At 31.4% G+C, this 12,813-nt stretch overlaps 3 protein-coding genes across 3 annotated transcripts; all 3 read left to right on the top strand.

Moving 5' to 3' along the window:
• Nucleotides 1–2,398: 2,398 nt before the first annotated feature.
• On the top strand, nucleotides 2,399–5,944 carry HELRODRAFT_144678 (hypothetical protein; the record flags this gene model as incomplete). The annotated part of the gene is made up of 4 exons (XM_009032300.1): nucleotides 2,399–2,468; nucleotides 2,562–2,687; nucleotides 4,688–4,798; nucleotides 5,826–5,944. Coding segments are annotated over 4 exons (426 nt in total), but the record flags the coding sequence as incomplete, so codon positions are not given.
• Nucleotides 5,945–7,181: 1,237 nt separating this feature from the next.
• On the top strand, nucleotides 7,182–7,337 carry HELRODRAFT_70557 (hypothetical protein; the record flags this gene model as incomplete). Its single annotated transcript, XM_009031905.1, has 1 exon — nucleotides 7,182–7,337. A coding segment is annotated over one exon (156 nt), but the record flags the coding sequence as incomplete, so codon positions are not given.
• Nucleotides 7,338–11,520: 4,183 nt separating this feature from the next.
• On the top strand, nucleotides 11,521–12,625 carry HELRODRAFT_165800 (hypothetical protein; the record flags this gene model as incomplete). The annotated part of the gene is made up of 5 exons (XM_009032299.1): nucleotides 11,521–11,546; nucleotides 11,692–11,809; nucleotides 11,869–12,012; nucleotides 12,081–12,269; nucleotides 12,341–12,625. The coding sequence occupies 5 exons, from the start codon at nucleotides 11,521–11,523 to the stop codon at nucleotides 12,623–12,625; spliced, it is 762 nt and encodes a 253-aa protein (XP_009030547.1).
• Between the last annotated feature and the right edge of the window lie 188 nt (nucleotides 12,626–12,813).

Here is a 12,813-nt window from a genome sequence, read left to right as displayed (position 1 = left end):
AATAATACAAGAGTTATGTGTACATGGATAAGTGGTCTTTTTAGTATAGGAGTATAGGTAAGCAGTCAAACAGCGTACCATCAAATGCAGATACACCTTATACTTTAAAATTCAACAATACGTTGCAAGTCAAATTTGAATTGCGCAAGAACGCTATAGAAATTACGCTGTGTATATTTTACGTTATATTTAATTTTCAAGTTTGTTTTTAACTGTATTTAATTTATTCGATATTTAAACACTTTGAAATATTGAATCTAGATCTCAAATCCTCACTGAATAATATTTGAATATCGATCTTAAAACAACTGTGTGCTATTTTGTTTATGATTTATTGATCATTCGTTCTGTTTTTCAATTCCCAATTCAATTACAATAATCACATATTGACCATATCCATAACATGCTGACCACAACTAAAACATGCTGACCAAAATTGGCTATTAAAAACATTATACCTTACAGGTACTGTGAACTATGTAAAAGCATTATTCAAGCCATCTAAATAAACACTTCAGAAATAAATAATTCTTTGTAATCAAATCTTCGAATGTGTTTTAAGAAGGGCGTTGTTTTCGGCGGCAAACAGTTACAAATTTGTGAGTTGTTTGATATTTGAATTGAAGTCTTTAAAAATTTATTTTAATGATCGAATAATTAATTCTAAGAGTTCAATACTTTAACTTCGAGAATCGTAATTCCAAAAAGTTAATGAATTCAAATATTTTTTTATTGTAGAAAAATTAATTTGCTATATATGTGGGTAATAATAATGATATGAAGCTTAATTTTCAACAACAATTTCCCAATTGCAAATATTAAGATAATCAATTTGTAAAAGAAACGACAGACATAACTTTACGGTAAAATGAATTTCAGATTGGTCTGCTTCCTTATCATTTTGCTGGAAGGTACGTCCAACCTATATAATCTCCGCAACAAATTTTTCTATTCATAAAACTTTTTTTTTTTTTAATTAAACTTTCACTCGATAAAATATAAACTGAAAATAATTTTTTGCAGCATATATGATACCATCCAACACCAACAGCCAAAGTAATAAACAAAATTTATTGAATTAAGATAAACGCTTGAAAAACATTTTCACTTACGTTCAGCAGCTACTTCGCCAACTCGTTTGGTGGGAGGAAATTCCAGTTATGGAAGACTTCAAATGCTTGTGGAAAATCAATGGTACACTATTGACAGATACGGATGGAGCCACACAAACACCTAGTAAGTTTCCTGTTTCAACATGTATTTGTAATTTTTATTAAATGTTTGTTCAAGTCCAATATAATCATTTTCATTCAAAAATTACGATTAACCATGCAAATACCATGTAAACTAACTAAAATGTTGTAAAAAGCGTAGCATGCAGAGAGCTGGGTTTTATAGGAGGTGTGCTTTCCAACAATTTCAACGAAACCAAGGAAGGCAACGATGCTCTAATTTGGCCTTCCTCTTTTGTGTGTAAATCAGAAAATCTCAATCTCAGTAGTTGCAATCAAGGTAGTCCTGTTAGCACAATCTACCACAACGAAAATGTCTTTCTAAGCTGTTTCTCAAGTAAATTCATTGCCATTTTGCTTTAAATTCGTTTTTAAAAGCAATTTAAATAGATGACATCCCATTTCATCAGCATGCAAAACATCAGAAGGAAGGTTTGAATGTGCCAATAAAAACTGCATCACAAATGACTTGGTATGCGATTTGGTTGATCAGTGCTTGGACAACAGTGATGAGCTGCTGACATGTCGTTAGTACTTGTTCTGCATGGTTCAGCTTAAAAATGTATTCATAATTTAACTATATATAATAAGGACAAAACGCATTTGGCTCCACAACACAAACAATTTAGTGTGAATGCGAATCTCTATTTCCATCTCCACTTTTATTATTTCCAAAAAAATTTTATTTTTAAAAATTGTTGTTAATATTTCTGCCACAATAGCACATATTTTATTATGTTTCCCATGTTCATACAAAAACACAAAAAAATGAAGAAAATGTTAGATAACAAAACGGTCATCCAAAATTCTAATAAAAGATTTACAGCAAATAAGACTATTTTAATCACGTCAATGTTTTGGACCGCCAATAATTTAGTTCATCAATATGTAACACAAGTTGGGGTCCCTTAATTCTGTACATTTACTTCTAAAGAAACAGGTTGAGTTCAACTCGCTTCAGTTGCACTTGAAACATCATATAAAAATTTGTTAAATAAATAACTTGCGCTATTATAAATTTGTATACAAAATTTAAACTTAATTTTTAATTTCAAAAATTCTTCTGACTTGAGTATTTAAAGAAATGTTAGATGGGAATAACATTAGCTTACATCATTTTACCAGCGTGTAACGAGACCGACCAATTCAAATGCAAGAACGGAAAGTGCGTATTGTCGATAAGAAAGTGCAACTTGTTCGATGATTGTGGAGACTACAGTGATGAAATTGATTGTGGTAGGTATTTTTTAAATTAAATCCACTACTATTATTTACTAACATTATCATGGAAATTTAATAAAATAATAATATATTTGTTAGACTGTGTAGGGTTAGCAGCAATCAGTTACGATTACCATAATGCAGCCAGATGTAGAAATGGAAGATGTTACCTTCGTAGTCAGCTGTGCAACTTCAATGATGACTGCGGAGACAAAACTGACGAAATGGGATGTGGTTCGTACGTCATTTTTCAATCAACTAATTGCTGCAAATTGACAATTTAAAGTAGAAATTAGTTTGTTTAATATTTACAAAACAAAATAAAATGGAGTAAAATAACGATGATAATTAATTTAGTTATTAATAATTATCTCAAAAAAAACTAACTTAAATTCTATTTAAGAAGAATTATAAAAAATATGCGAAAATAGTCTTGTTAAGATGTGAAACTGAATTACGTACATTGTCCGTTGGCCGCATAAAGTGGCCTAGCAGACGCTTGTGTATCGCGGGCCGCAGTTTGCCCACCTCTGTTGTATAAGTATAAAAATGCTTTGAAGTTTCAACATGAAAGCTATAACAAAACATGGCTAATGTTGATATAACTAAATGGCTTGCATAATGAAATTACATTTTGTGTCATTCATAATTTTAGCTTACAAGAAAATAAATCTTTACGAAAACGGCATAAACGTAAAGCGTGGACTGCTGATAGTAAAAGTCAACGGTACATATGGTACCGTCAGGGCAAGCAACTGGAATTCAGTGAATTCAAAGTTGGTTCTGTAAACATGCATTGCATACGAACAAATAAAAAATTGTTTTTTTTTATGTAGAATTAGCGTTACCTCAAATTTAAGTAGATATTTGTTATTTAAAGAGTGGCTTGTAAAGGATTGGGATACGATAATGGGATAATGCAAGCTAAACAATTTGCATACCATTACGATGACTGTGACAGGAAGTATCGCAATGAATATTACAACTCCTACTACAATCAACGTAATGTCATTAGTAGTTTTTATAGAAACAACTTGATCCTGCCGGTGATAATGGATAATGTCAATTGCACTGATTCTAATTCTGAGAGTTTGGAGGATTGTCCTTACTCTCCACCTTCAAAGACGTGCCAAAACCTTCAAAGTGTCGTCTTTTTGAAGTGTTATTCAGGTATTTTTTCATTTGAAAACTAAATACATGTCTGTTAATCAAGTAGCGTGAAAATTAAATTTTCAAGAACGCAATTGGTCATTGAGATTGGTTGGTGGAAACAATAAATACGGAAGATTGCAGGTGCAAATTAATGAAACCTGGTACACAGTTAAGGTGGGACATTCAATGAACTGGCAGTACCAAAGTTATAACACAAAGTAAATGTTAAAATTTGTAATGTTGCTATATATTTTTTAAGCCAATTTTTTGAACTTTTAAAACATCAAAAATTTAATCAAGATAGAGAGCAATAAAAGCATCGAAGGCTTTTTTTACATTTCTATTTAGCATCTATTTAGCTTCAGTAAAAAACACATAGCGCTTATAAATGCATGTAACTCAACGCATCATATGCCGCATGTGGTAGGCAGAGATCTTTCGCATCTGATTCTAGACACAGCAGCAATAGTACAAGTTGACTAGGCATCTTAAAACAGCTACACCATGCTATCCATACTAAATACTAAATATTTTACAAATTTTAACATCTACCGCTTAAGACCTAATTCCAAAAACTTATTCATTATTTCGTGCTGTCTAATCTCAAAATTTTTCGGTCAATCCACATTAAATTGAAATATTTTATTAAATATTCAGATGTTCCCTTAACTAATTTATTTTAACTACTTGTTACTTTGCCAACGGGTTTGAATAAAAATCGCTAAAAACATTATGATAATGATGATACTAACACACAGTAATAATAATTTTAATATTAACTATATTCATTACCATAACATTGCACATAAAGAGTTGTTTGTGGACAGCTTGGCTTCAAATACGGCAATTGGTACGTTAACGGAAGTGGTAAGTTGGCTGGTGACGACGTGCCATCTATAATGCACGACGTTGGCTGCAGTTATGGCGACACAAGTCTAGAAATGTGTTATCATTTATTGTCTCGATCGAATAATCACTACGATGATGTGGTCCTTCGCTGTTTTGACGGTTAGAAACTTTTCAATAAAATTTTGTTGAAGTTTTATTCGTTATCTAATTTTATGCAAAACATTTTTTGTAAGTATGCAACGAGACGGATTGGTTCCAATGCAAAAACGGACGCTGCATACCACACGAACAAAGATGTAACCTTAACAACGATTGTTATGACAATAGTGACGAAATGAATTGTGGTAAGTTGCAAATATCGATTTTTATATTTAAATATTAACTAGATAATTTGACGTCGGTGAATTAATAAATTTGGACGAAGTTGTTGTTGTTCAACTTGTCGTTATAAGTTGCTGCGCTGTGCATGGGGTCAACGCTGTTGAAAGGAAATTGATAATGATATTTATATAGCGATCTTATTAAAACAACATTTCACCAATGAAGTTGTTTTATTTGGCATCGTAATTTATTCTAACTACTACAAACCACTAATTTTCGAAACCACTGCCTCCATTTTGTTTTGTGCCTTGCGAAAATGTCAACAAACCGCTTAAAGTATTGGCTTTGACAAAATTGCCTTTTTTCACATAATTTTTATTTTCAATTATTAGACAGGATAATGAAAATTTGAATTATTTTAAAAAGCTATCTAGATAAGTTTATATTTCCAAAATAATCAATTCATAAGCGCGGATTAGTTTTGCATGCTATTTCTAATTATTACTGTTAATTATTACGGCGATTGTTTTAATCAACGTTTATGCATACACAGTTAAACCTCCGTATAACGAATTTAATGGTTCCAGGAAAGAAGTTCCTTATATAGAAATTTTGCTATATAGACTTTGTTCGGGAAAAAATTTCTATATTGCCTAAAATGTGTTTACATGCTATATTTTTTAATGAAAAACAACTTCTTAATCATTAATTTTGATAACAGAAAGTAATAATACATGGTATGATTGTCAAAGATAAAATTTTTAGAGTGAAATTTATTCTTTGATCCAACGAAAATAATCGAGGTAAAATTTACAAAAATTACTAGAACAAGAAACAATCTTTTACATTTTGGGTGATATTCAAGAATTGAATTTTAAATATCTAATTATCAATGCTATGTTGATCATTTTACTGTTCGAAATTCTCAGCTTATCGTTCACGCATTCAAACAAATTTTATTTTAATATTTAACTTTGATTGTTAATTTATTGATTTTTCATTTTTTAATTAAGTATTATTAAGAATGAACTTTTTCATAATTTTTTATAGTTTGTAATGTAACTACGAACCAATATAAATGTAATGATGGTCAATGCATCTGGGCGAATCAAAGATGTGATCTATCAACTAATTGCAGAGATGGAAGTGATGAGATTGGCTGCCGTGAGTTTTTTTGTACATTATATAGAAATTATTTTGTTCTATAGAAACAGTTTTATGTAAAATTCCAAAGGTCGTAAGAAATTCGTTATATTGAGATTTTCGTTGTATAGAAGTTCGCTATACTGAGGTCCGACTACAATAATATTATTTTAATGTAATGAACGCATATCTTAATAATATCTAAATTTTATACATGCACATCATTAATTTTTTTACCAATTGGATAATATCAGTGGCATCTATCCGATCTAGCAATCGGGTTAGATATTTAGGTTCTAATCTTTTCAAGCTTTATACAACCGACGACTGAGAGTTTGAGGTGTTTTTCAAAAATCATTACCAACTATCGAGTAAAAAATAAATGACTATTAAAAATATTTTACATATATAAGATTTGTTTTTAATAAAATCGTTTTAATCATTAACATGTTTCTTTTTTGAATGACGTATTTTTACCAGTTACTTTAAAAATATGATAGAGCATGAGACTAGCAATCTTAGCTATAGTGAATTGTATTTGCACCAAATAGTTACGAAGGTTGAAGTTTTTATTTTTGCTCAATTGAATCAGTAATTATTTGAACAATTTTACAATTCATATTTTTCGTCAAGTTCATTTCTGACCTGGTCGCGACCTGCAGGTTAAGAAGGGCTCTCTTAGATACATTTTAATCAGTAATTAAAATGTATTATATCATAAATGAAAATATAACAAGAGGTTTTTTTACTTATTCAAGCTTGCAACAACACACAACTATTCTTTCAATGCAACGACGGCAAGTGCATCCACTGGTTCCAAAGATGTGATTTCGTCGTCAACTGTGGAGATATGAGCGATGAGGATAATTGTCGTGAGTTGCATCTAACTTTTAAATCACAACAGTAAAAAAATACTCAATAAAATACTGTGCATATTTTCGGTTATTATTTTTACTACTCAGTATACCGTTTTACATTTATTTTGTTACATTATTTTTCAAATATTTTTTTACTTACTGGGCAATATTTTTATTGTTTCTGATCTCTTTAATTTTGACGTTTAATTGCTATTTTGAACGTTTATTCCTAATATTCTATACGGTATATTGAGAAACTTTCTAACACATAATAACATAGGAAAGAATAAAAACAATTAAAAATATACCTAAGTTCAGCATAAATATTATCTTCAGTACTAATCTGAAATTTTTTCTTGTTTTCATTTTAATTAAATGTTGAAGAAATGATTTAAATATTTCAGCATGTGAAGGATCAGGAGGATTCCGATGCAATAACGGCAGATGCATACGTGCTAGATACCGATGTGATTTAACTGATAATTGTGGTGATAATAGTGATGAAGAGAACTGCAGTAAGATTGTTTTATTATTTCGTAATTTCGATTTTTATTCATACTAAGATATTTTGCCTTGAAGTTTGTAATGAGACGACCAGCAGATACCAATGTGCTAATGGTAACTGCATATTGGAATTATATAAGTGCAACTATTATGATAACTGTGGTGATGCTAGCGATGAAATTGGATGCCGTGAGTTTTTGAAGGGGTCTTCTTGTTTTGTTTTACTAATTAAATTAAAATTATTTCAGCGTGCAAAAAGAATGATTTCGTTTGTTCCAACGGCCGGTGTGTAAGGTTGCCAAATGTTTGTAACATGGTTAACGAGTGCGGTGATTGGAGCGACGAAATGAAATGCTGTTAGTGCTTCAATTTTCAATGACTATGTTGTAATAGCAAATATTTTAAATCTAACAAGTTAAGGCGTATTATCGAAATCGTATAGGAACCATTAACCATACAAGGTATTGTAATTTTAAAATATTCTTATTAACACACTGCCATGCCAAATAATTTGATCGCAGTTAATAAACCTCCCAACAAACGGTATAACTCATAATACTGCAACATTGCATAACTGATCTCGTGGCGCGCTAACAAGTGCTGAAAATCATGGACTGCTTGTTGCTACTTTCTTAGCAAGAAAGTTGCTACAGAACCTTGTTAAAACATGTTTAAATGTGGATAGCATTATCTACATTAAGCATTAATAATGATGGCATTATTTTTGCTATTTCAAGAAGTAACGCTGCCGACAAATCTACACGTCTGCACGACTCAAAAGTTACATAAAATTACTAATTCAAAAAAGAAAAACAGATTAAATCATCTAAATGAACTAGCATTAATAAACCGTCGTTTTAACGAAAATTTAAGATTCAAATCTATTGTTGGTATACCATTTGCGTTAGGAAATTTTTTTCTTTTTTGGAATATTTTTATTACATTCTTTGAAAATAATTCTGCCTACAACCATGAAAAATTTAATAATTCTAATTAATTAATTTAATGTTTAAATTGCAACATAACAGCTTGCAACAACACCAATCAGTTTAAATGCCTAAACAACAGATGTATATATAAACATTTACAATGTGACTTCATAAACAATTGCGGAGACAACAGTGATGAGTCAGATTGTGGTGAGTTTACTTAATTTATTGAAACAAAATAAAAATAATGACTAAAACAATTTAATAATTTAAATTATTTGCCAGCAAGATGTTTTGGTAAACGTGACGAAAGTTTATTAAATCATTGCAGCGAAAAAATTTTCAAACTTAGATATAATCAACAAAAGAAGTTTTAATCTTTATAATACCTTTGAAAACTATTACATCGGTAATGATATCGATAATTATTATAGAAAAGTATGTCGGTAAGTCGATTCTATTTTAAAGGTATTATTTCAAAGATTAACTACAATAAATTCCGAAATAATCTAGAAACTATTTGCATTATAACAACTGCATCAGTGAAAACGATGGTATATGTGCAAGTAAATATTTCGATTCAGATCCTAGACGGATAAAAGTGTTATGCGACAACTGGGAAGGTAACACATCAAATTGTTTTTCTACAACAATTTTTTAATAACAGTTTTCGTTTCATCACACTGAAGAATACGAAATTTTGGAAAAGTGTTGGATCAGGTCAGTGCATTCTAGAGATCGGAACAACAACTATAAAATAAAGTGCTTAAATCTACTTAGGCACGAGGGCATATACGTTAAAAATTTGGTTACAAATTGCAAGTAAATATTTTTTAAATATATTTTCTCGTAAACCACATTTTTATAAGTGGCAATTTAATGTTAGCAGTTTATTTTTAATTATCTTTGAAAATTTAAAACTATAAAAAACCCATCCAAATGACATTCATCAACTACCTGAATAGGATGGCAAAGAGTTTACAATATAAATATTGTAATTTTTTTATAGGGTTTCTGAGAAAAGATATTTTTGTATAATTATATATATATTGTTGTAACCCTCGAACGCTCCTTACTCTTAACACCAATTTTATAACTTCAAAGATCCCTATATTTCCAACACCAGTGTTGTAGCTTCAAACGATCGTCAAATGTTCGTTATTCCGTAAGTTCAAGACTTCCGATAGATTTAACACAACTGCTTCAAACGCAAACTTTGTTGAACGTTTATTTGAATGCCAACAGTAATAAAAACACTAAACTAATTCAAGTAATTACATAGATCACAATTACAACTTCGCTTCAAACCTCGCTGGAGGCCCTGACTTCTCTGCTGGAAACCTGACTGGAAACCTGTGTCTCCGCAGGATCTTAAATAGGCTCCAAGATGGATTTTTATGATCAAAAGATTACAAATATCTTTTTACGATCCTCTATCAAAAGGTTACAAATATAGCAAACATAACAATAATTAAGATAAATACTATAGCGCAATTTAATTATTCCGACTGTTATAACATTACCTCCACCTTAGACTGTTGTACAACCACACCAGGTCTTGGCTCTTGAAACTTGCGTTATTTCTTTTCGGGTCACGCCACGTTTCCGTTGTTTCGGTTCCTTTAGCCAAAAACAGACGTCGTGATTCTTTCTTGAATTTGTTACCACTTGAAGCAAGTGCAAACTTTCTACTAATTTTACAAAGTGTTGATTGGCCAAACGAAGAGCTTAACTGCATGTTATAATATTTGCTGTTGACATCTTTCCTGCCGATCAGTGATGGAGCGATGCAAATTTCATTTTCATCTGCAATGAAGCCGTCGTTAACGTCATCATCCAGGAAGACGAGAACCAAGCTTTTCTTCCAGGTGCATATTGGAGGCGTTATCTCAAAACTTGAATCATCGTTTGTCACAAGTTCTTGTCCGTTGTCGCTGTTAGAAAGGTAACTACAGTGGCGTCACTTGGGGGGTGCGGGGGGTGCGGACCGCACCGGGTGACACCCTCACAGGGGGTGACACCAAAATAGTCAGATAATATATAAACAAAATCCCAAAGTATAAATTATGTTTTTCTCAATCTAATTAACATAATTCTATTTTTGGTCGTGTATTATAGTTCATAAACGTAAAGACTTATATTAAATTAAGAAAAACTTCAACATTATTTTGCAAAGATATAGTCTCGGGATCAGCAATTTAGTAAACATGGGCGCATAATAAGTTAAGGTAAATACGAGAAAATTTTTTTAAATTTAACATGCCTTTAATTAAACAAAATTTGTTAAAATACAGTGAGGTTCAAAATGATAAAAACGGTCAATTTTTCAAATTTTCTTAAAAACTATTTATAAATGATATGTTTCTAAAAATCGTACAAATATTGTGATTATTAACTTAATTAATATACACGCGATTATAGAAGAATAAAAAATTATTTTACAGTAACAACCAGTTTAAAAGTGATCTGGAAAAATTTGTCTGTCCAGCTTATTCTGTCAGTCAAATGAACCCAGAATGTGGCTCTTTTGAATATCTTGTTGATGCTCTTCTTCGATTGGATAGTTTTCTACCTGACTATAAATGCTTAAAAGATAAAGGTATCAAACAACTTTTTAAGCTTTTTGATAACAAAGTAACATCTAACATGTATCATTTTAGAACCCATTTGCAAATTGTCATCTGCACTGTTAGGAAACAGATCATGTGACGGTACTGAGGGTGACGTTTGTTTTATTTTGTACATATGACGTAATTTTGTTTTTAATTACAGGAACCCCTAAATTTTCTGACTTAAAAATTCTTGGTCCTTTTGTTAGAGAAAGACAATGGATTGAATTTGTTTGCAGCTTTCAGAGCAATGAAACAAGTCAGGAAGCTCTATTTTTCGTAACATTTTTGTTTGACGGCCTACCTTCAACCGACGTACCTACTTTTAATGTGACTGGAAAAAATCGAAATGCAACCTTACACGAAAGATATCTTTTGGGCAAACTTGGAAAAACTGTAAAATATGTCTCATTATAATTTTGTTAATAAATATTTTCAAGTTTATATTTTGTGTAGCTTTCTTGTGAAATTCAATCTGGTTGGTCCCAGGCTCCGCAGATTAAAAGTTTAAAAGAAAGAACTTTAGTTTCCTACTTTTTAGGAGTAAAGGTTTATTTAAATTTTAAAAAAGTACATACGTTGAGCAAGAATTTCATTAACGAATTATTTTTATTGCTTTTAAGGCATCTTTAAGTCGGTTTTCACTTTTTGAAAATCAAACAAGTGGGGTTGAATTAGAATACCAATCAACACTCCCGATAACATGTCCGGATTCAAATTCACCTGCCAGTCTGTGCAGACTGCCATTTAATTTCATCACGGGAAATTATGTTCGCATTAAAGACGATGCTTTGCAGCGATGTTCACGATATTTTCAAGAAAACAACAAATTATCAATCAAATTCCACGCCTTCACATCAACTGACATTTTCAGCACGGGAAGTTTTCAAACAGGCATAAGCGCAGTTGTTAATTCTGTTTTTCAACATAAGAAATATGATGGGGTTGTTTATGAAAACATATGGACTAATTACACTTTTCCTCTTATTACGGTTATTTCATTATAATTAATTCAACACTATTTTGTTTAAAAGTTATTTTGATTTTGAAGGCTGACCGGTACGATAGTTTTTATGGACCGGCCGTTTGTACATCCTCTGGCGATCCAAGGGTCGTGACATTTGATGGTACCTACTATTCCATCTACCAAAGTGGACAGTTTGTTTACGTCAAAAGCGATGACCGAAGTGTAGAAGTGTGTATATGAAATTGTATATAATCAAAGACAACCTTATCATAATTTATCATTAAATGTCAACTCAGGTGCATGTACGTCATCGACCTTGCGTTTCTAACGTCGCTTGTGTTTGCGGTGTGGCAATAAGGGAAGGTGCAGTGATACTTGCTGCTGACATGTGCACCGACTCGTTTCTTCGTTATTTGGTGTATCCATCTACTACATTACCGTCAGGCTATCTTGTGCAAAGAACATCTTCGGGAGATTCATTTGAAGTTCTTGTTCTTAATTGTGAACAAAAAATATTTTTCATTGTTAATGTTTTTCTTTTAATTTTAAAATTTAGTTAAACACGCCATCCGGGAAAATATTTGGATCAAACGCTGGTAACATGCTCAACATTCAAATTTTCATTCCCTCGCAATATCGTGCCTCAGTGGATGGTTTGTGTGGAAACTATGACGGCAAAGCAGAAAATGATTTACATTACAAAAATAAAACGTTGATCCCAACTAGGAATGATTTAAACTACGTTGCTTCTAGAGATTACGTCGACTTGTGGAGGTTAGATCATTTTTGTGACGAAACATTAGTTGGCTTGATGACGCCTAAAAATGAGCCACACTCTTGAATGCAGTGGGCAGATTCAAGTGCAATTCTTTCCGATTATGATGATTTCCGCTATAGGTGAGCATAAGAACAGGAATGACGGGCATCTTATAGAATTTGGTAAAATTTTATTTTATAAAATGGGAATTTTGAGAATTCACTTGACGGGAATTGGGAATAATGAACGTGAATGTGGAAAGCTAAATAAGT

The sequence above is a fragment of the Helobdella robusta genome (assembly GCF_000326865.2).
Source record: "Helobdella robusta unplaced genomic scaffold HELROscaffold_8, whole genome shotgun sequence".
NCBI lineage: Eukaryota > Metazoa > Annelida > Clitellata > Rhynchobdellida > Glossiphoniidae > Helobdella > Helobdella robusta.
This window is presented reverse-complemented; position numbering and strand designations above follow the sequence as displayed.